The 23,172-nt window shown below is 30.9% G+C and overlaps 1 protein-coding gene across 1 annotated transcript in view; it reads left to right on the top strand.

The window, feature by feature from the left end:
- LOC141394063 (uncharacterized) overlaps positions 1 to 23,172 on the top strand; it is a 917,654-nt gene that overhangs the window by 832,225 nt on the left and 62,257 nt on the right. The window contains exons 19-20 of the mRNA XM_073967887.1: positions 8,416 to 9,851; positions 17,709 to 17,850. Of these exons, the coding sequence (XP_073823988.1) occupies positions 8,416 to 9,851; positions 17,709 to 17,850 (1,578 nt within the window). The remainder of the gene's footprint in view (positions 1 to 8,415; positions 9,852 to 17,708; positions 17,851 to 23,172) is intronic.

Genomic DNA, 23,172 nt, shown 5'->3' with positions numbered 1-23,172 from the left:
TCGACAAACTGTCGATTGAAATAACCTGCGCACCTCTTCGGGTCAGTCAACGTAACGTCGCCAAACGTGACTGAGGTCCTATCTTCCCTTCTTCCAGGGTTCGAGAGTGACTTAACCGTTGCCCACAATTCACCTATACCGGCTCCAATGTTGCATCTCTTCAGATGATTTAACCATTTGTTCCGCTTATGCTCGCCGACCAACCTGTTAACTTCCAGTGTCAGCTCCCTGACTCTGGGGTCATTGGGGTTGATACGACGAAGCCCATCACGCTCATTTTCTAATCCCGTCGCCTCTGCTGGGAAATTTGGTCTTACTTCGGGTATTCGACCAGCAGGGATATGGCGAGCGGCTGCAGCAGTGATGATGTCCTGGAACGTCCTTTCCGCTACCCGAACATCAGAAGGATTGGGCAATTCTCTGAAGCGGTGATTGGTGAACTCTCTGAAACTCGGCCAATCAGCTTTTTATGATTGACGAACGTGCGGCGTTCAGAGGTGACGAAGTCGGGTGGTCTGCTAATGGAGACAATTATGGGGAGATGGTCTGATCCAAGGGAAATGACGGGTTGCCAGGTAACGTCATTTGTCAGACCAGGTGACACGATGGTTATGTCAGGCGAACTGTGACACTCTCCTCTAATTCTGGTAGGGGCGTCCTCATTGACCGTGCAAAACGTAGATTAGATTAGAAGATTTTAGGTACGGTTCTCTTTGGCAACAAATCAATATTTTCCCGTTTTCATTGTCCTTTTTGTTTTTTACTCGGTATTGGTTCAGAAAAAAACTATGTTTGGTTTTTCTGTATATTCGATATTGGTTATTTATTTATTTTGTGTCACAGTGTTATCGGGACGAGGAGCTTGATTAAGCAATTGGGCCAGTTGGGTGGAATATGCCGTGGCTATCTCTTATGACTGCAGCTTACCGATGTCCAATTTCCGTGTTGTATCTGTTCGTACCTTATTTGCTACGTTTAATCTGGTACGCACCTTTGCTGTAACAAGGTGGTGATCCAAGTCTATGTTGGCTTGGAAATATCGCACATCCATTCCGTCTATCACAACGTGATCAATTTGATTTCTTGTTCTTTGATCAGAAAACAGCCAGGTCTCCTTATGAATATCGAGATGATTAAATCTGTTACAGATAACTACCATGTTTGTTGTCACTGCGAAGTCTATCAGCCTCATTCCATTGTTCGACTTAAAGTATGCAATAGAAAAATGAGGTGGCCATCCCTGATCTTTAAACGCAGGCAGCCCCACCTATCTTCCTAGATGGCATAATATCAATATCACATAACATAATTAAAATAAATACATTTCAAGAAAATCTAACTACAGACATATTTTTCCAAGAAGAGATTTATTTATCACTTAAGAATTCCATTATATAAATATGTGATAACACATGTATGTAACACATTGTCGTTCACATACATATGTATGTCACTTTAGGAATTTTCTACGAAAATAATAATAAAATATAGAAATAATTATATTTATATGTTAAGCGCTTAATTCTGTTTTCATGGAACGTTTCTAAAAAAAACATAATGGAATTTTAATGAAAAAGCAAATTAAGCTCACAATAAGCTTATCATAGTGACGATACATACACATGTGTGTATTCTATTTGTGGAATTTTAAAATTTAAATAAATAAGATAGGATTTTTTTTAATTCATAGCATTTCCATTCAATGTCACTGCAATGAAAAGACTTCTCCCAGAAATTACATAAATGGACTGTTTCACTAAAACGATTCAAATACAAATTCGTTGGAACTACTATAAAACTTCTGTTTTTCAATTTTTGTTTCAATCAAACAAATTTTTTTACAACAACAGGTGTTTGGTAGTTGTTCGAACGAATTTGAATTCGAATCGTCTTAGAGAAACTGGCAATAAAAAAGTGAAATGAACCGGGAAATGATGGTAACCCCAGGAAGGTTGTATTATCATCAGCATCTTCAATTGGGTCAAAGTTTAGAACAGAAGATATGATACCCGTCTCTCTCACAGTAGTGGCAAAATATAATTGTACCTTCAGTGTCGTAGATTCAAAGAACTTATATTTTTAATAAAATAAAAACGGATGTCTTTTTCTGCTCAATGTCGTCAAACCATACTCCATAATATACAGTTAGCTATCTGTATTTATTTTTTAAGAATATTTTTTCCAAAAGCTTTCGGAAGGTGAATTTTTAAGAATATGTTTCAAAAGCATACTTGTAGAAAATCTGATTTTTTTAAAATATTCTTACAAAAGAACTTTTTTAAACGTGTATTTTTGCAAAATCCGTTTGGTTAAGTGAATTTCTAATGAATATTTTTCCGAAGGAGCTTTTGACACTTTAATTTTTTCTTTGCAGATTTTTTTCCAATGAGATTTGGACAAATAAATTTTTAACAAGAGCTTCCGACAAGCCGATTTTCTAAATAATTTTACAAATTGCTTTTCGACGCGTTTTCATAATATTTTTTCAAAAAGCTGTCGACAAAATGTTCCAAGGAGCTTTCGGCACATGTATTTTTGCAAATATTTCGATTTCAATAAGTGGTTTTCTTAAAAATATTTTTTTCTGAATTTTCAATGAATATTTTTTCCGAAGGAGCTTTTTGCACTTTGATTTCTTTGCAGATTTTTTTCCAAAGAGCTTTCGACAAATACATTTTTAATAATATCTTGTAAAGAGCTTCCGACAAGCCGATTTTTTAAATAATTTTCCGAAGGAGCTTTTTGCACTTTGATTTCTTTGCAGATTTTTTTCCAAAGAGCTTTCGACAAATACATTTTTAATAATATCTTGTACAGAGCATCCGACAAGCCGATTTTTTAAATAATTTTACAACTTGCTTTTCGACGCGTTTTCATAATATTTTTTCGAAAAACTATCGACAAAATTTTCCAAAGAGGTTTCGGCACATGTATTTTTGCAGAATATTTTGTTTGCAATAAGTGGCTTTATTTAACATATTTTTTTCTGAAGGAGCTGTTTACACGTGGATTTTTTAAATATTTTTTTTTTTTGCAAAGTGCTTTTGGCAAGGGAATTTTTTGATTTTTTTCAGATTTGTTTCCAAAGAGCTTTCGACCAATACATTTTTAATAATATCTTGTAAAGAGCTTTCGACAAGCCGATTTTTTAAAATAATTTTACAAATTGCTTTACGACGCGTTTTCATAATATTTTTTTAAAAAGGTATCGACAAAATATTCCAAAGAGCTTTCGGCACATGTATTTTTGCTGAATATTTCGTTTTAAATAAGTGGCTTTCTAAAAAATATTTTTTTCTGAATTTTTAATGAATATTTTTTCCGAAGGAGCTTTTGACACTTTAATTTTTTTTCAAAGAGCTTTCGACCAAGACATTTCTAATAATATCTTCTAAAGAGCTTCCGACTAGTCGATTTTTTTTAAATAATTTTACAAATTGATTTTAACGCGTTTTCATAATATTTTTTCAATAAGGTATCGACAAAATATTCCAAAGAGCTTTCGGCACATGTATTTTTGCTGAATATTTGTTTTCAATAAGTGGCTTTCTTAAAATATTTTTTTCTGAAGGAGCTTTTCACATTTGGATTATTTAAATAATATTTTTTTGCAAAGAGCTTTTGGCAAGGGCATTTTTAATAATATTTTTTTTCTAAAGGGCTTTTGACAGGTGCAGTTTTTAATAATATTTTTCCTAAGGAGCTTTCAATTATTTAAGGCTATTACAAGTAAATTTTTAGAACATTTTTACAAAAAAAAAAGCTTTTGATTCTTAGCAATTTCAAGAGACAGGTAGCTTTTTATGAACATTTTTCCATAAAGCTTTCGACAAAAAATTCAAAAGACACTTTGATATTTAAGAACTTTTGCAACAAAGCTTTCACAAAAAAAAATCCATAGAAGGTGGCTTTCTAAGAATATTTTTCTATAAAGCTTTCGAAAAATATTCCAAGGACACGTGAATTTTTAGAAACTTTTTTCATAAAGGTTTTGAAAAAAGAAATTCTAAAACACGTGGAATTTAAGAATATACTCCATAAAGCTTTCGAAAAAATACACAGAAATGAATAATTTTAAGAGTGAAATTTTGAAAAAAAAAACAAGTAAGAAAAGCGTTAAGTTCGGCCGGGCCGAACTTTTTATACCCTCCACCACGAACTGTATTGAAGTGTATAGGAATAATTAGTTTTATTTCGTTTATGAAAGTACTAAACTCTTCCTTTTATTGCAGAGGTAGTACATATATCTCAACTGATAATACTCCCTTCAAAACAGTTAATATGGGGCGATATTTTTGTTCTTTCCAAAACATGGACCAATATTTACAATTTTCCGAATTCGTTCTATGGGGGGTATATGAAGGCGTAGATCTATACCGACAAATTGCATATGGAATGTTTTATACCCCAAATGAAGACTAACCACCAAATTTCAGTAATTTCAGTGGAATATTGAGGCCACAACGTTCAAAATACCGAAAATCGGGAGGTACCGTCCTATGGGGTCTATATGAAGGCATGGACCTATACCCACAATTTTCCGAGGGAAAGTTTTATACACCCAAATATATAAATACCAAATTTCAGCCATTTCGCTGCGATAATGCGGCTAAAACCTTCAAAATACCGAAAATCGGGAGATATCGCCCTATGGGGTCTATATCAAAACCTGGGCCTATATAAAAATTTAATAGTAGAAATATTTCTTAGCCTATGGAAACACAAAATACAAACTTACAACCCATTCTGTGGTTAAATGTGACTAATACATTCAAAATATCTTAAAGTGACGCGTACAATATATGGGGCGTAATATGGGGGATCTACCAAAACGTGGACCTATATAAACAAACTTTGGTAGAAATGTTTTTTAGCCTCTGGAGACACAAAATACCAAATTACAACCAATTCGGTGCTCAAATGGGTCTTATACATTCAAAATATCTTAAAATGAAGCGTACTATATATGGGGCATTATATGGCGGCTATACCAAAACGTGGACCTATATAAACAAAATTTGGTAGAAATATTTTTTAGCCTCTGGAGACACAAAATACCAAATTACAACCAATTCGGTGGTCAAATGGGACAAATATCCTAAAATTTTCTTAAAAGACTACGCGTCACTTTGTATGGGGGCTATACGAAAACGTGGACCTACATAGCCCGCTTTCAATACCAAAAGTCCTACATACATATAATAGATTTTACCAAAATTTCATCCACCTACTTCAATCCATTCGGAAGCTAGAGTGATTTCCACAGACGAACAGACGGACGGACATGGCTAAATATGGACATGGATAAATATAGTTTATGGGGTCTACAATGATTATTTCGAGTAGTTACAAACGGAATGACAAACTTAATATTCCCCCCATACTATGGCGGAAGGTATAAAAATCATGGAGCCTTCATTACGTGAATTATTCCAAATTGTTCGTTTAAAAGCTTTTAATCCGTGCATTTTCAAAGAGCTTTTAACAATATAAAATATATTGTTTTTGAAAAGCTTATAGAGCTTTCGACGTTTAAGGATATTTTTCCACCTGGTAGAGAGTTTCTGAATATTTTTAACATTTTTGAAGAGCTTCCGACACACGTAATGTTTATGAATATTTTTACAAACAACTTTTAAGAATATTTCCCTAAAAGCTTTCGACATGTTGAACTTTTAACACGTAGATTTGTAGAATATTTGTTCAAAACTCTTTCAACTCATGTACTCGTGTATTTGTAGAATATATTTTTCGTGTTCAAAGAAATTTTCTTAAAAGATATTAAGCGGATTTTTCATAATTTTTTAACAGGAATATTTGTTCAGAAAGCTTTTAACATGAATATTTCTTCAAAAAGCTTTTATAACGTGGATTTCCCATAGACTTTTAAACTTTCAAAAGCTATAGGCATGTGGATTTTTTAAAGAGTATTCAGTCTTCGAACACCTGATTTTTCAAGAACATATTATTTCAAAGAGATTCGAATGCGTGGTTTTTTAAAATATATGTTTCCAGAAAAATTTCAGTACGTGGATTTTTTAAGAATAGTTTTTTCCAAAGACAATACATTTCTTCCGCTTAGCTTAGGGTTGTTAAAGAATATTAAAAAATCCAAAGAATTTTTAGGTATATTTTTCCCAAAGAGAATAAACTTTTTCCACAGAGCTTTAGGATTATTAAAGAAGATTTTAAAAAATATTTCGAATACGGTTTTTTAGTCACCTGAATTTTTAAGAAACATTTAAAAAAAATACCAATGAACTTTAAGTTTCAAAAATATTTAAACAAAATAAAAATTTTAATTTGGATTTTTAAGGATAATTTAAACAAAATCCAAAGAGCTTTAAGACGTGGATGTTTTTAGTAATACTTTTGAAACTTTTCCTAAAAGCTTTAGAAACCTGGATTCTTAAACAATATTTAAAAAAATTCCATATAACTTTAGACACCTGTATTTTTTAAAGAATACATACAAAACTTTATCATTAGCATTTTTGTACATTTTTCCAAAAAAAAAATTTTATTGACTTTTAAACTTTCAACAGCTATAGATAGACATGTGATTTTTTAAAGAGTATTTCATCTTCGAACACCTGATTTTTCAATAACATATTATTTCAAAGAGATTCGAATGCGTGGTTTTTTAAAATATATGTTTCCAGAAAGATTTCAATACGTGGATTTTTTAAGAATAGTTTTTTCCAAAGACAATAAATGTTTTCAACTTAGCTTTAGGATTTTTAAAGAATATTAAAAAAATCCAAAGAATTTTTAGGTATATTTTTCTCAAAGAGAAGAATTTTTTTCCACAAAGCTTTAGGAAGAAGATCTTAAAAAAATATTTCGAAGACGGTTTTTTAGTTATCCGAATTTTTAAGCAAGATTTTAAAAAATGACCAAAGAACTTCAACAAGGATTTTGTTTAAATATTTTTGAAACGTATCCCAAAGAGTTTTCTTTAGTCACATGGATTTTTAATGAATATTTAAACTAAATCCAAGGAGCTTTAACACGTGGATGTTTTTAATAAAACTTTTGAAACTTTTCTAAAAGCTTTAGAAACCTGGATTCTGCATAAACAATTTTTAAAAAAATCCATAGAGCTTTAGACACCTGTTTTTTTTTTAAGAATATTTAATTTATTCCAAAGAGCTTTTGTCACATTTTTTAAGCAATTCTTCTAAATTTGTTCCAAAGAGTTTTAACACGTACATTTTTGAAGAATATTTTTTTCGGCAGACACTAAGTAGCGTTTCAAAAAATATTTTTAAAAATGTATTATTTTTTAATATTAAAAAAATAACTTTTTCCAAACACGTGGATTTTTAACAATATATTTGAAGCTTCTTCCAAAGAGTTCTGGACATCTGGATTTAAAAATAAAAAATTAAGCAATTTTAAAAACAATTCCACACAGCTGGAATTTCTAAGAAATTTTTTCAAACTTTGCCAGAGAGCTTAAGAGACCTGTAGTGCGATTCTCTAACTCATATTAACGATATTTTTTGGAAAGTTAGCGACGCACAGTGGTTCAGAGTCGTTTTTTCCTGGTCAAAATTCTGTAACTTTTGAACGGATAGAGATATTTTCATAATTATTTTTTTGTTAAACAGATAACACAACTTTTGAGTTTTTTGCTTGCAGTTTTTAAGCAAAATCGTGAAAACCTAAACAACCCTTAAAAATGTCAACTTAAATCGCGATTTATTTAAAAAGTGCTCCGGCGATTTTTTTTTTTTTTTTTGTTTTTTGATTTTTCTCATCTATGAACATTGTAGTTTCAGAATCCGCAAAAACTTCCAAGGTGTAAGCACCTTTCATTTAAAATTGTTTCAAGAGCACCATGACATTTGTCGGTAACTCAAAAAATGAGTTAGAGAATCGCACTACTGGGTATTAAAGAAATATTTTCTTTAGCCAGTCAAATACATTTTTAAGATTTTTTAAAGAAGAATTTTGAATTTTGATAAAAATTTCCAATGTGTTTTAGACCTCTGGATGTGGATTTTTAAAGAATATTTACATTTGTTTTCCAAAAATCTTTAGTCACGTCAATTCTTGTGAATTGCTTTAGAAAGCTGGATTTTTTAGACTACAACGCGTATTAAAGCAATTGCCAGTTATATTAATACTATCAGGTCTGAGGGAAAAACAAACAAAACACTTTAATGTTACGTTTAATATCCTTTCAATCTCGCGAAATTATAGGTGGATCTTATCCATGATGATCAGTGATCACATTGCGGTACGTTTACTGAGGAATTTATTAATTTAATTTACATATTCCCCCTTACAATTACAATTTTCCATAGGATTTTTTACAACTTATTTTTTATTGCAATTACCTAGAGTTCTATTTTATTTTGTTAATGCTTTTCTTCGTCTATTTCCTTTTCTTTCGTTCTTTATTTGCAGAACTGGCAACCAGTAATTAGTTCATCATTGGCATCACTACTACTCCTAGGTATCTCAACACTAATTGCTATTGCATTAGTGATACACTCAGAATTGGTGCCCAAAAAGGTAATGCACCACCATCAACATTCACAGCAGCAGCAACATCATCAACTAAATAAGAAATCCGCAGCAAATTCAGCAACAACAGCTGGTAACGCCACCACTAACATAATGACAACCATGGCCAGCGGATCGCCACACAAAACACCAAACGCTGCAACAACGTCAACGCTAAAGAAAACCAAACATTCCAAAATGGACCAAGAAAAGGCCACAACACCATTGTCGACGGCATCCTCATCTGCAACATCTGATTCTTTGGCCAGCAGCAATAATATAAGTATTACACAAATTAGTGCCAGTACCACGACACCAGTTCACCAGAAACGCAAAGATTCGGTGGCATCGCACAATGATGGTAATTCACAGCATACACTACTGAGACGTTCAGCATCGGCTCTGCTAAAACCACCGGCTAGATTTACTAAAGCAACCATACGAAGAAGTAATGGCAGCAGTAGCGGGAAACAAACGACAATGGCCGCATCTGGTGTTAGAGGAGCAATTGGTATTAGTTGGCTGCTGCCCTTACTATTTGCGATAACATCGCCTTTAATTTGTACAATTAACGGTAAATGGCCACAAAACTGGTGGTTGGAAATTATGAGCCATTCCATGGCTTCAACAATGGCAGCTATGACAACAACAGCTGCTAGTAGCTACTATGGTCCTGGTGGGAGTTATAGTACAACAACAGCAGCATCATCGTCATCATCCTCCACAACGACAACAATTACAGATGGTTTTGCAACATTACGCAGTCATTTAACACCAACAACAGCTATGCTTAGCACCACCGAACCACCTTTGTTAAGTAATGGTGATAGTGTGTTGGAATTTAATGCCACAACGATGGTGTATAATGCGGATACAGCAACAATGGCCGCCACTTCCTATACCTCAAAAGCTTCCATCTCACCATCTACGTTATGGTCGTCGTCTTCGTCATCATCAACACGCACCCAAAATCCTCATCTATCCCTACACTCTATGCTTAACTTGGATCATCAAAATGAAGATATCTATGCGTTGGGTAGTTCAAGTGACTTCTCCTCCACGTCACCGAATTCCGGCATGATTGGTCCATCCTTAAGTTTTATTTTGTTTCTGTGCGTTGATATTTTGTTCATTTTGTTATTTTTTGCTCTATTTGCGATTTTAATCAAAAAACTTTTATGGCTTTGGCATAAAAATCGTCGTGGTGGAGCTGGTGGTGTCGGAGGTGGCACAAACAGTTCCGCTATAGCCATGCCACATCAACAACAACAGCAGCAATCAACACCAATACATCAACAACATCAACTGGATAAATTCAATACAGCCATGAGGCAAAGGTATGTAGGCGGTAGTGCTAAATGATTACCCAGTGAACATATTTATTTATATGCATGGCAAATATATAGATCAAAGGACAAACAAATTCAAAAAAATGTCAAGGACTTTTTAAAAATTTAATTTTTGTGCCGAAGGTTGGATTTTTCAAAAAATATTTTTTCAAAGCTCAAATCTTCCAACATTGGATTTTTTAAAAATTATTTTCAAACGATTATTTATTTTTTATGAACGGTTTCCCAAGAGCTTGGAACACAGTTGTTATTAACTACATTTTTTCCAAAGAGCTTTCGGCGCGACAATTGTTTAAGAATAATTTTTTCACAGAGCTTTGGACACTTTATTTTTGAAAAATATTTTCCCAAAGAGCTTTCCAAAGACCCATTGAAGCGTCCATTCGAAATGTCGATTTAAACAAAATATTTTTAAAAAGAGCTTTCAACAGTTGGATTTTGAGGATACTTTTCCAAAGATTATTTTGCACTCGGATTTTATTCAATAATATTTTTTCCAAAATGTTTTTTACACTTGGATTTTTGTTAATATTTTTCCATGCTATTTTTACACGTGAATGTTTTCAGAATACAAAAAGGTTGTTGTTGTTGAAGTAAGTTCGCTGACGATTAGGCAATGACAACTTTCTTTAATTCCCTGATGATGATTGGAGATTCCAATCGAAATATTGGAAAATAAATTAAATAAATTAAAAATTATAACATTGATTTTTATTTTTGAAAAGCGTATAGCCAAACTAAACTAAATATTTTCCAGGGAGCTTTTAACACTTGGTTTTTTTTAACAGTTTTTTAAACTTAAATTTGAAATATTTTTCGTAGAGCTTTTAACACGTGGAATTTTTAAGTATACATATATTTCCAAGTAGCTTTCAACGCCTGGATTTGTAGAATACGTGTAGGAAGAATTTTTCCAAAGAGCTTTAAATATGTGGTTTTTAAAAATACCCTTTCAAAGAGCTTTGTGAGAATATTTTTAAGAATATTCCAAGAAAAAGTTTAAGAATATTTTTCCGTTGACACGGAAACTTTTAAAGAAGATTTTTTAAGAATATTTTTTTTTTTTTTTTGGAAAATGAGATGTAAATTGTTTTAAAAAATGAATAAAAATTCGAAGATCTTTCAACATTTCCATGTTTATAATAAATTAAATAATATAGTTTTCGAATAGCTTTTTCCATTTGTGTATATTTTAAGAACATTTTTCATAGAACTTTCGGTAGTTGGATTTTCAGGAATACTTTTCTTAGGAGCCTTCAAGACTGCGAATTTTTAAGAATATTTTTTGAAAAGAGCTTTTGGCATGTGAATTATTTAAAAAAAAAATAAAAATATTTTTTCGAAGATCTATCAATATTTCCAGGTTTATAATAAATTAAGTTAATTGGGGGCCACCGTGGTGCAATGGTTAGCACGTCCGCCTTGCACTCAGAAGGTCTGCGGTTCGAATCCCAGGCCAAGCAACATCAAATTTTCAACGGTGGCAAAATTCCCCCTCAGTAATGCTGGCGACATTTAAGCCATCAAAAACTTCTCTACAAGTGGTGTCGTAAGACACGCCGTTCGGACTCGGCAATAAAAAGTAGGTCCCATATCATTGAGCCAATATGAATCGGCGTGCACTCATTGATATGAGAGAAGTCTCCTTGTCCCTTCGGGGATGTTGTGGGAACATATGTATGTATGTAATAAATTAAGTAGTATATTTTCCGAAAAGCTTTATTCCATGTGTGGATATTTAAAGAAAATTTTTTCATAGAGTTTTCGGTACTTGAATTTTTAGGAATAATTTTCTAAGGAGCTTTCAAGACTGGGAATTTTTAAGAATATTTTTTGCAAAGAGCAGTTGGCATGTTAATTATTAAAAAAAATATTTTTTCGAAGATCTATCAATATTTCCATGATTATAAAAAACTAAGTAGTATATTTTCCGAAGAGCGTTCTTTCATGTGTGGATATTTTAAAAATAGTCTTTCCATAGAGCTTTCGGTAGGTGGATTTTCAGGAATAATTTTCTAAAGAGCTTTCAACACTGAACATTTTTATAAAATGTGGAAAATTTTAAGAGTATTATTTCAAAAGAGCTTCAGAAATGGTTTTGAGAATATATTTCCAAAGAGGATTCAATACGGGAATTTTTCTATTTTTAAAAATTCTTTCAATAATATAATTGTCTAAAGAGCTTTCGATGCGATGATTTCTTAAGAGTATTTTTCAAAAAAGCTTTCACAACGTGCATTTTTAAAATATTATTAAGAATTTATAGAGCTTTAACACTAGTTTTTTATTTATTTTTTTAAAGCTATTAAAGTGTGTATTTTTAAAATAATTTCTGACATATTTTTCTGTGCTTATCTTATCTTTTATTAATTAAAAAATATTAAAAAAAAAGCTTTCAAAAGGATTTTTGAAATATTTTCAAGAATATAATCCATTGATTTAAACACTTAGTCTTGTGAATATTTGTAAAAATATTTTACCAAAGAGCTGGCAACACATAATGTTTTCCATAATATTTTTCCTATAAGCTTTCGACGCATTGATAAGTTAAAAAAAATTTTGAACAAGAGCTTTTTAACAATACGTTTCTAAAAGAGAATATAAGTGAATTTTAATATTTTTTTCCAAGAGCTTTCGAAGCACGGATTTTTAAGAATATCTTTATTAAAATGCTTTCCAATGTATATTTTTAAAATTTCAAGAATAACTTTTCCAAAATTGGTTTATAGGCCGGTTTCTCTAAGACGACTCGAATACAAATTCTATAGAATTACATTCAAACTCCTGTTGTTGTGGGAAATGTTTATTGGATTGAGAATACAAACAATTCAAATATTTAAAAAAAAAACAGAAGTTTTGTAGTAATTCGAACGAATTTGAATTCAAATCGTCTTAGTGAAACAGGCCATAACACTATTTTTTTTTCAAAAGAAAAACATGTTAAAGGAGATCTTTCGAATTTTGTTTTACACAATAAGCTTTCGACACTTGATTTTCTTTTAGAATATTCTCCAAAGAGCTTTCAAAATGTTGATATTTTTGGCTTTGTAATATAATGCGGCTTTGTAATAATATTTTAAGAAATACTTTTCAAAAAGCTTTCCATTCCTGGAGATTTAAGACAATTTTTTCAAACAGCCTTTGCCACGTATTTTATGAATGGTTTGGCCATAAACTTCAACATTTGGATTTTGAAAATTATTTTAAGAATATATTTTTCAAAAGCCTAAAAATATTTTTCCCAAAGAGCTTTCGAATATTGTTTAAAAATATTTTTTCAACGCGTTTTCATTATCTTAAAAACATATTTTCCAAAAGGCTACAAATATTTTTTCCAAAGATCTTTTGAATTTTGTTTTAGAAATATTCTTTTCAAAGAGCTTTCAACACTACAATTTCTTTAAGATATTCTCCAAAGAGTTTTTAACAAGTGGCGTTTTTATTCTTGTAAAAATATGTTCCAAATAGCTTTCGAAAAATATGTTTTGCCAAAAACTAAAAAGCTTTCGACTGTTTAGGAATAACGTTTTTTTTTCAAGAGAGCTTTCAACGCTTAAATTTATATATTTTTAAAATTTTAGGAATAACTTTTTTGATTTTTGGAATAACTTTTCTAAAAAAAAATTCCATACGTTGAGTTTTATCACTAAAGTTTTAACACAGAAGCAAAAGATACTATTTCCAAATAGCTTTCAAAAATTTACTTTCCAAAGTGCTTTCTAATTTTGCTTTAGAAATGTTTTTTATAAGCTTTCTTTTTTTTAAGAAATATTTTTTCCAGGGACTATATTATTATTATATAATAATATGTTTTATAAGGAGCTTTCAACACGTGGATTTTTTTAATATTTGTAAAAATATTTTCCAAAATTATTTTTTTAAGAGAGCTTTCAATGCTTAAATTTATATATTTTTACAAAACAAAAAACACATTTTTAACATTTTAAGAGTAACTTTTCGAAAAAAATGTCCATATGTTGAGTTTTATCACTAAAGTTTTAACATAAAAGTAAAATACAATATTTCCAAAGAGCTTTCAAAAATTGACATTCCAAAGCCCTTTCGAAATTTGCTTTAGAAATGTTTTTATAAGCTTTCTGTTTTAAGAAATATTTTTCCATTGATCTTTTAACGCTTAAATTTATTATATAATTATATATAAGGATTTTTTAATATATGGATTTTTTTAATATTTGGATTTTTTAATATTTGTAAAAATATTTTCCAAAATAGCTTTCGACACCTTTGCCTATAGTGCGGAGTTTTACAGAGGTCGTGGAGTTAAAAAAATGCTTAAGAATATTTTTCTGCAGAGCTTTAAGCTTGAGGAGTTTCGAAAGCCCTATATTCTAAGAAAATTTTTTTAAAGAGCTTTCAACACACGAAATTTAAAACAAAATTCTATAGAGCTTTCAGCTCATGAAGTTTTTAATAAAAAAAATTTCTATACAGCTTTTGGCTCGTGGACTTTTTAAAAATATTTTTGTATAGAGCTTTTAGGAATTTTTAAGATCTCTTTCAGTTCGAGTTGCTATTTTTTTTTGTCGTCTATAAAGCTTTCGGTTCTTGGAGTTTTTAAGAATATTTTTCTATAGAGTTTTTAGCTCGTAGAGTTTGTATACATTTCTTTCTAAAAGCTTTCAGCTCGTGGTGTCTTTGAGAACAAAATTAACAGAGCTTTCGGCTCGTGGAATTTTTAAGAGAAAAAGTACTAGAGCTTTTACCTCGTGGAGTTTTTAAGAAAAAAATTACTAGAGCTTTCAGCTCGTGGAGTTTAAAAAAATACTAGAGCTTTTAACTCGTGGAGTTTTTAAGAAAAAAAATTACTAGAGCTTTTAGCTCGTGGAGTTTTTAAGAAAAAAATTACTAGAGCATTTAGCTCGTGGAGTTTTTAAGAAAAAAATTACTAGAGCTTTTAGCTCGTGGAGTTTTTAAGAAAAAAATTACTAGAGCTTTTAGCTCGTGGAGTTTTTAAGAAAAAAATTACTAGAGCTTTCAGCTCGTGGAGTTTAAAAAAATACTAGAGCTTTAAGCTCGCGGATTTTAGAAAAATACTAGAGCTTTCAGCTCGTGGAGTTTAAAAAAATACTAGAGCTTTAAGCTCGCGGAGTTTAGAAAAATACTAGAGCTTTCAGCTCGTGGAATTTAAAAAAATGACTAGGGCTTTAAGCTCGTGGAATTTACAAAAATACTAGAGCTTTCAGCTAGTGGAGATTTTAAGAAAAAAAATACTAGAGCTTTCAGCTCATGGAGTTTTTTGAGAATATATTTATATAGATTTTCAGCACTTGGGACTTTTAATATTATTTTCTAATGACCTTTCGGCTCGTAGATTTTTTAATAATATTTTTTAAGCAGTTTTGGCTCGTAGAGTTATATATTATATATATATATATATATATATTAGGCCGGGGCGATTTGAAAACCTTCATGGGCCCTTCGCGCTTCTGATTCCTGGGGTTGAACTGAGCAAAAAAGTCCACTGGACCATATGTCTACGACGAAAATCGAGCCTCCCGATTTTGACTTTAAATTTTTTATTGACGTTTTTTGGATATTTTGACATATAACAGCCAAACCATTGAGATTTTCGATCCAACACAAAGACGAACATTGTAGCCAAGACAGTAATTGAAAACACTCTAATACATCGCGAAAGCATTGGAACGCTCCTTCAGGCAGTTTTGGCCCTAAGAATGTGCAAAATTTTCGGAAAATGTCGATAAATGAAATTGTGCTACAAAATTTGACCCGAAAAATATTCAAGTGTTCTGATGCAAAATTATATCGTGTTAGGATCCATGGACAACGACAATGCCTTTATTTCGTTTGGGTCACTTCGTTTTATTTTTTTTATAACGGTAAAAGTAGTGAAAATATGGGTTTCTTACATTTTCAAATTTAAACGGGCATATCTTATTTTTTCCACAACGGATTTCTTTTCATCCTTCTTCCTTTTGAAGGGGTGAATACTGTCTTTTGAATAAGCTGTTATTATTTTAAATCGGTTAACAAATGGCTAAGTTATAGTGGTTTATGTCTGAAAACCCCCACAAAAAATCTATAAAGGAATTTCTCATAATTTTCAAAATAAATATTGAACAAAACAAAAAAACATTATATTTTTGAAAATTATGAGAAATTCCTTTATAGGTTTTTTGTGGGGTTTTTCAGACATAAACCACTATAACTTAGCCATTTGTTAACCGATTTAAAATAATAACAGCTTATTCAAAAGAGAGTATTCACCCCTTTAAAAGGAAGAAAGATCAAAAGAAATCCGTTGTGGAAAAAATAAGATATGCCCGTTTAAATTTGAAAATGTAAGAAACCCAGATTTTCACTACTTTTACCGTTATAAAAAAATAAAACGAAGTGACCCAAACGAAATAAAGGCATTGTCGTTGTCCACGGATCCCAACACGATATAATTTTGCATCAGAACACTTGAATATTTTTCGGGTCAAATTTTGTAGCACAATGTCATTTATCGACATTTTCCGAAAAGTTTGCACATTCTTAGGGCCAAAACTGCCTGAAGGAGCGTTCCAATGCTTTCGCGATGTATTAGAGTGTTTTCAATTACTGTCTTGGCTACAATGTTCGTCTTTGTGTTGGATCGAAAATCTCAATGGTTTGGCTGTTATATGCCAAAATATCCAAAAAACGTCAATAAAAAACTTAAAGTCAAAATCGGGAGGCTCGATTTTCGCGGTAGATATATGGTTCAGTGGACTTTTTTGCTCAGTTCAATCCCAGGTATCAGAAACGCGAAGGGCTCATTAAGGTTTTTTTGCTTCCACATAAATCGCCCCACCCTAATATATATATATATATATATATATATATATATATATATATACATAATATTTTGTAAGGACCTTTCGGTTCGTACAGTTTTCTGATTATGTTTTCTGAAGAGCTTTCGATTCGTAGAGTATTTTATAATATTTTTATGGAGCTTTCGGCTCGTAGAGTTTTAAGGAATACCTTCTAAAGAGCTTTCTCCTCGTAGAGTATTTAAGAGTATTTTTATAGACCTTTCGGTCCGTGAAGTTTTTAAGAATATTTATCTGTAGGGTTTTTAAGAACATTGTTCTATAGACCTTTCCGCTCATAGATATTACTATATAGAGCTTTCACCTCATGGAGTTTTTAAGAATATTTTTCTATCTAGCTATCTATGGAGCTTTTTGATCGTAGAGTTTTAAGAAAAAAATTATAAAGAGCTTTCGGGTTGTAGAATTTAAAAAATCTATACAGCTTTCTGCTAGTAGAGTTTTTTCGAAAAAATTCTATAGAGCTCTCAGCTCGTAAAGTTTGATAAAAAAAATGCTATAGAGCTTTCGGCTCGTAGAGTTTGATAAAAAAAAATGCTATAGAGCTTTCAGCTCGTTAAGCTTTTTAAAAAACATTCTTGTGAGCTCGTAGTTTTTTTAGAAAAAAATATTGGTAGCTTTCGTATCGTAGATTTTTTAGAAAAACAACAAAACAACAACAAAAAATTTTCTAAAAAACTTTTTCAGACCTAGAACGTTTTAAAAAATTAAACTCCCCAGTATAATTCGAAATAAATTCATAATATCTATTTATTATATACCTCTTGATTATTCGGACATAAGTTTCCTGAAATTTTCACTGGGTATCGCAGACTCACAAACATACTTATTTTTAGCTTTTGTTTTTAGTTATTAACTTGAACATTTACTTGGCGAAAAAAATAAAATATGTAATACAAACAAAACAAAATATTGCAATTTTATTTTTATTCTCTTATTTTTCGCACTGGTGTTATTTTCACACACACCAACAATAATAACAAAACCGTTTTTGCCGTATTTTCAGAATTGGTCTATTGTATCGCACTGGCTGCCTGCTGTTAATCAAACTTTGCACTGATGCTCTATTCATTGTATATAGTAATACAACAACAATAACACTTGAAACATGGTGGTGTTATCCATTTGGCATATCGTGTATATTAATGGTAAGTTTAAGTATATGTGTGTTTTATTTTTTGAATAAAAGACAGATCTTTTGAGAAGAAGACTTATCTGGATATTTTAAAAACTAGGAGGTCTGCTTCAATATCTATATATTATATAAATTAAATATTACTTATAACTGAGTGAAAATCTTCGAGAACAACAGCCACGATTTTAAAGGAATTGAAGAAAATCACCTAGGATGTTACACATCGAGCAAAAAATATTTATTAAAATAAATTAATCCTTGTTAAGGGTCATCCTTAAAGAATCAGTAACCCCTAATTCATCACTCGATAATTTTTAGGATTTCAACAATTTCCATAGATTTTCAATTAAATTATTAATTATTTGATTAGAAATTCTTAATATTTTAAACAGTTCTAACTAAATCATCTGTCGGCTCATTAACAAAACCATGCACCCACACAACAAGAGTTCCCTAAAGTATGTAACAGATAACATGATGCTGAATAGTTATGTGTTGCGTATACGTATTGTCAACACTTATACGCCCCATATTACCCCAAATATTTGTATGGTCCATTTCAAAGCTCATTATTTTGATTTTAATTCCTCTTTAAAAATAAATATTGCACTTGCAGTTTTGAAGCAAATTTATTCCACTCCATATTTCAGACTCAAACTACATTTACAAAATTCTCTTATGCAACAATTTATAATGGACTTTCTTGACAATAAAAAAAATTCCCCATAAATTAAATTAAAGTCAACGACGAAAGATACAAGTAATAACATTTTTCAACTCTTACTTTTCATTACTGCACATAAACAATATTTTCATAGTTCATTTAGTTCAAAAAACATATGCAAAGCAATTTTTAAATTTGTTTTTATAATAAAAAATTCCCTAGTTCATAGAATAAGAACGACAAAACCAATGTAATCCAAAACCAAACAGTGTCAATGTACCGAACATTGCTCTTTAATATGACGTTCTATCCTCAATAGAATTTTTGTTACCCAAAAAGGGTGGTTGGCCTTTTTTGTTGATTATTTGGTATGAAAGTTTTTTTTGCTAGCATTTTTTTCTTTGCTCAAAAAAAGAACAAAATAATAAGGAACTGCAGCAGTAAAAACTATTCTTGTAGTTATTTTAAATTTACTCCTTTGTAAGAACTACTTTAATCTGAACTCACATAGCTGTTGGTGTTGGTGTTTGTAGTGTTATTGTTGTTATTACCATTGTTGTCTTTTAGTTATGAAATTTATACGCACTTCTTGGTAGATGATGGTAATGTATACTGCAACGACCGTTTTCTTCTTTTCTCTGCCTCTCTTTCTCCATCTCTAACTGGCATGCTTGTCGGGTTTTTACTGCAACTGAAGCTAAAATTCCTTAACTGCGTACATTTGGCTAAAATGCAACACAGAACAAGAATTTTCATTTTCTTTTTTTTCTTTTGGGAAAAAAGAAAAAATATTTGGCACAAAAATATATACTATTTGTTGTTTTTACAACAAATTATGAATGTAATAGGGTGCCTTATACCATATATTAACATGTACACACACATACATATTTATATGTACGTGTAAGTAACTATGGTAAATGGCAACAGTACATAACTACAACACACACATAAAGTACTTAAATAAGAAACAGAAGGATATGAGCATGCAAGAGAAGATGAGAACGTACAAAAAAACATACTTCCGACAAAAGTTCTTAACTGAAAAAAGAACTTAAGGGCAAAAGTAAAAGAAAAACATGTAAAGAAACTCTTTAAACAATGATGCAATGAAAGAAGAAGAATAAAGTAAGCAATTTTTTTTTCTTTTTCAGAACTATGGAAAATATGAAATATATTTTCAACAATGGAATAGTAACACAATAGTAGTGCATTTGATACTACAATTGAATAGAAATGGCTAATGAAAAATATCCTCATTTTGATGTTAATGAACTTATTTGAAAAGGGATGTTTTCGAGTGGCGTATAAGTGTTGTCGTAACTAATACGCTCCCTCAGCACATAAAGAATTGGTATTTCAGGGAATGAAATAAGAAAAGAGAATATTCAAATGTCATACTCAACTTCTTATTGACTTACTTAATTGGCAACTCAGTAAGTTTGTACTTTTTAAATAATATTTTTCAAAACCTCTCATTAAGCATCAAAGATTTAAATACATAAAGATTGGAAAACTTAATTGTTAACATTTGTCAATAGATGGAGTTAAGCTCTGTTGATATCATAAGAACATTCTGTTAAGTCGTTTAACATTTCACGTGATTTTAAACACTAAGTTCATACTCAATGAACTGGAAACTGCTATGGAATACAATCCTGAGTCCAAATCTTAGCTTTCCTTTAATTTGTATAAGCCGAATTTCGCTTTAATGGCGCTTTTAACATTAACATACCCCTGTTGTTGATAAAATGTTTATATACTTTGTTTCATAAACATTTTTGCATTATGCATCTTCTCTAGTCTTCATGTTCTATGTCTTTGTAAGCGTGTTTTTATACCCTCCACCCTAGGACGGGGGTATATTAAGTTTGTCACTACGTTTGTAAATACTCGAAATAATCATTGTAGACCCCACAAACTATATATATTCTTGATCAGCGTGCAATTCTACATCGATATAGCCATTTCCGTCCGTCTGTCTGTCCGTCTGTGGAAATCACTCTAGCGTCCGAACGGATCGACGTAGGTGGATGAAATGTTGGGAAAATCTATTATATGTACGTAGGACTTTTGGTATTGAAAGCGGACTATGTAGGTCCACGCTTTCGTATAGCCCCCATACAAAATGACGCGTGACGCGTCGTCGTTTTAAGGAATTTTTAAGATATTTATCCCATTTTACCACCGAATTGGTTGTAATTTGGTCAAAAAACATTCCTACCAAAGTTGGTTTATATTAGTTGGTTTGGTATTACCCCCATATAAGGTACTCGTCATTTTAATATATTTTGAATGTATTAGACCCATTTGACCAAGGAATCGGTTGTAACTTTGTATTTTGTGTTTCCAGAGGCTAAGAAACATTTCTACCATAAAATGTTTATATAGGTCCACGTGTTGATATAGCCCCCATAATACAATATCTCCCGATTTTCGATATTTTGAACGTTTTAGTCTCATTATCACACCGATATGGCTGAAATTTGGTATTTAGTCTTCTTTAGGCGTATAAAACTTTCCCCCAGAAATTTGTAGGTATAGGTCCACGCCATCATATAGCCCCCATAGAACGGTACCTTCCGAATTTCGGTATTTTGAAAGTTGTGGCCACATTAATCCACCGAAATGGCTGAAATTTGTGGTGGAGGGTATAAAAAGTTCGGCCCGACCGAACTTAACGCTTTTCTTACTTGTTTTAAATAATATTTTTCCACCAACTCAACAAGCGCGGATTTTTTACAGAATATTTTCTCCAGCCATCTCAATGAGCGTGAATTTTTTAAAGAATAATTTTCCAACCTTGTCAATAAACGTGGATTTTTTAAAGAATATTTTTCCAATCATGTCAAATAACGTGGATTTTTCAAATAATATTTTTTCCAACCATCTCAATAAACGTGGATTTTTCAAAGAATATTTTTTCCAACCATGTCAATAAACGTGGATTTTTCAAAAATGTTTTTCCAACCATGTCAATAAACGTGGATTTTTCCAATAATCTTAGTATGCGTGGATTGTTTAAAACCTCCTTCCTTATTAAACATGAATTTTTTTAAAAATATTTTTCCAATGACCTCATTAAGAGTGGATTTTTTTAAAACCATTTTTCCAATAGTCTCATTAAACGTGGATTTTTTTTAATATTTTTCCAATAATCTCAGTTTGCGTGGATTTTTTTTAAATATTTTTCCAATGACCTCATAAAGCCTGGATTTTTTAAACCTATTTTTTCCTCATTAAACGTGGATTTTTTCAAAAAATTTTTCCAATGTTCTCATTAAGCGTGGATTTTTTTAAAATATTTTTCCAATAGTCTCATTAAGCGCGGATTCTTTTTAATATGTTTCCAAAAATCTCAGTATGCGTGGATTTTTTTAAAATTATTTTTCCAATGTCCTCATTAAGCGTGGATTTTTTAAATATTTTTCCAATAGCCTCATTAAGCGTGGATTTCTTAAACATTTTTCCAATAACCTCATTAAGCGTGGATTTTTTAAATATTTTTCCAATAACCTCATTAAGCGTGGATTTTTTAAATATTTTTCCAATAAACTCAGTGTGCTTGGATTTTTTTAAAAATATTTTTCCAATGACCTCGTTGAGCGTGGATTTGTTAAACTTATTTTTTCCTCATTAAACGTGATTTTTTTTAAAAAATATTTTTCCAATGACCTCCTTAAGCGTGGATTTTTTTAAAAATATTTTTCCAATGACCTCATTCAGCGTGAATTTTTTTAAAAATATTTTTCCAATGACCTCCTTAAGCGTGGATTTTTTTAAAACTATTTTTCCAATGACCTCATTCAGCGTGGATTTTTTTAAAAACATTTTTCCTCATTAAGCGCGGAGTGTTTTTAAAAATATTTTCCTCATTAAGCGTGGATTTTTTTAAAAATATTTTTCCTTATTAAGCGTGGATTTTTTCAAAAATATTTTTCCTCATTAAGCCTGGATTGTTTTTAAAAATATTTTTCCTCATTATGCCTGGATTGTTTTTAAAAATATTTTTCCTCATTAAGCGTGGATTTTTTTTAAAAAAATATTTTTCTTCATTAAGCGTATATTTTTTTAAAAATATTTTTCCAATGACATCATTAAGCGTGGGTGTTTTTAAAAATATATTTCCAATGACCTCATTAAGAGTGGATTTTTTAAAAATATATTTCCAATCACCTAAATATGCGTGGTTTTTTTTTAAATATTTTTCCAATGACCTCAATAAGCGTGGATTTTTTGTTTAAATAGTTTTCAATGACCCCATTAAGAATAGATTTTTTAAATATTTTTCCAATGACACCATTAAGCGTGGATTTTTTTAAATATATTTTTCCAATGACCTCATTAAGCGTGGATTTTTTAAATATATTTTTCCAATGACCTCATTTAGAGTGGATTTTTTTAAATATATTTTTCCAATGACCTCATTAAGCGTGGATTTTTTTAAATATATTTTTCCAATGACCTCATAAAGTGTGTTTTTTTTGTTTACATATTTTCCAATGACTCCATTAAGAATGTTTTTTTTAAATATTTTCCCAATGACTCCATTAAGAATGTTTTTTTTTTAAATATTTTCCCAATGACCTCAGTAAGCGTGGATTTTTTTAATATTTTTCCAATGACCTCATTAAGCGTGCATTTTTTTAAAAATATTTTTCCAATGACCTC

The sequence above is a fragment of the Musca autumnalis genome, unplaced genomic scaffold (assembly GCF_047663935.1).
Source record: "Musca autumnalis isolate F117 unplaced genomic scaffold, ASM4766393v1 scaffold_2, whole genome shotgun sequence".
NCBI lineage: Eukaryota > Metazoa > Arthropoda > Insecta > Diptera > Muscidae > Musca > Musca autumnalis.
This window is presented reverse-complemented; position numbering and strand designations above follow the sequence as displayed.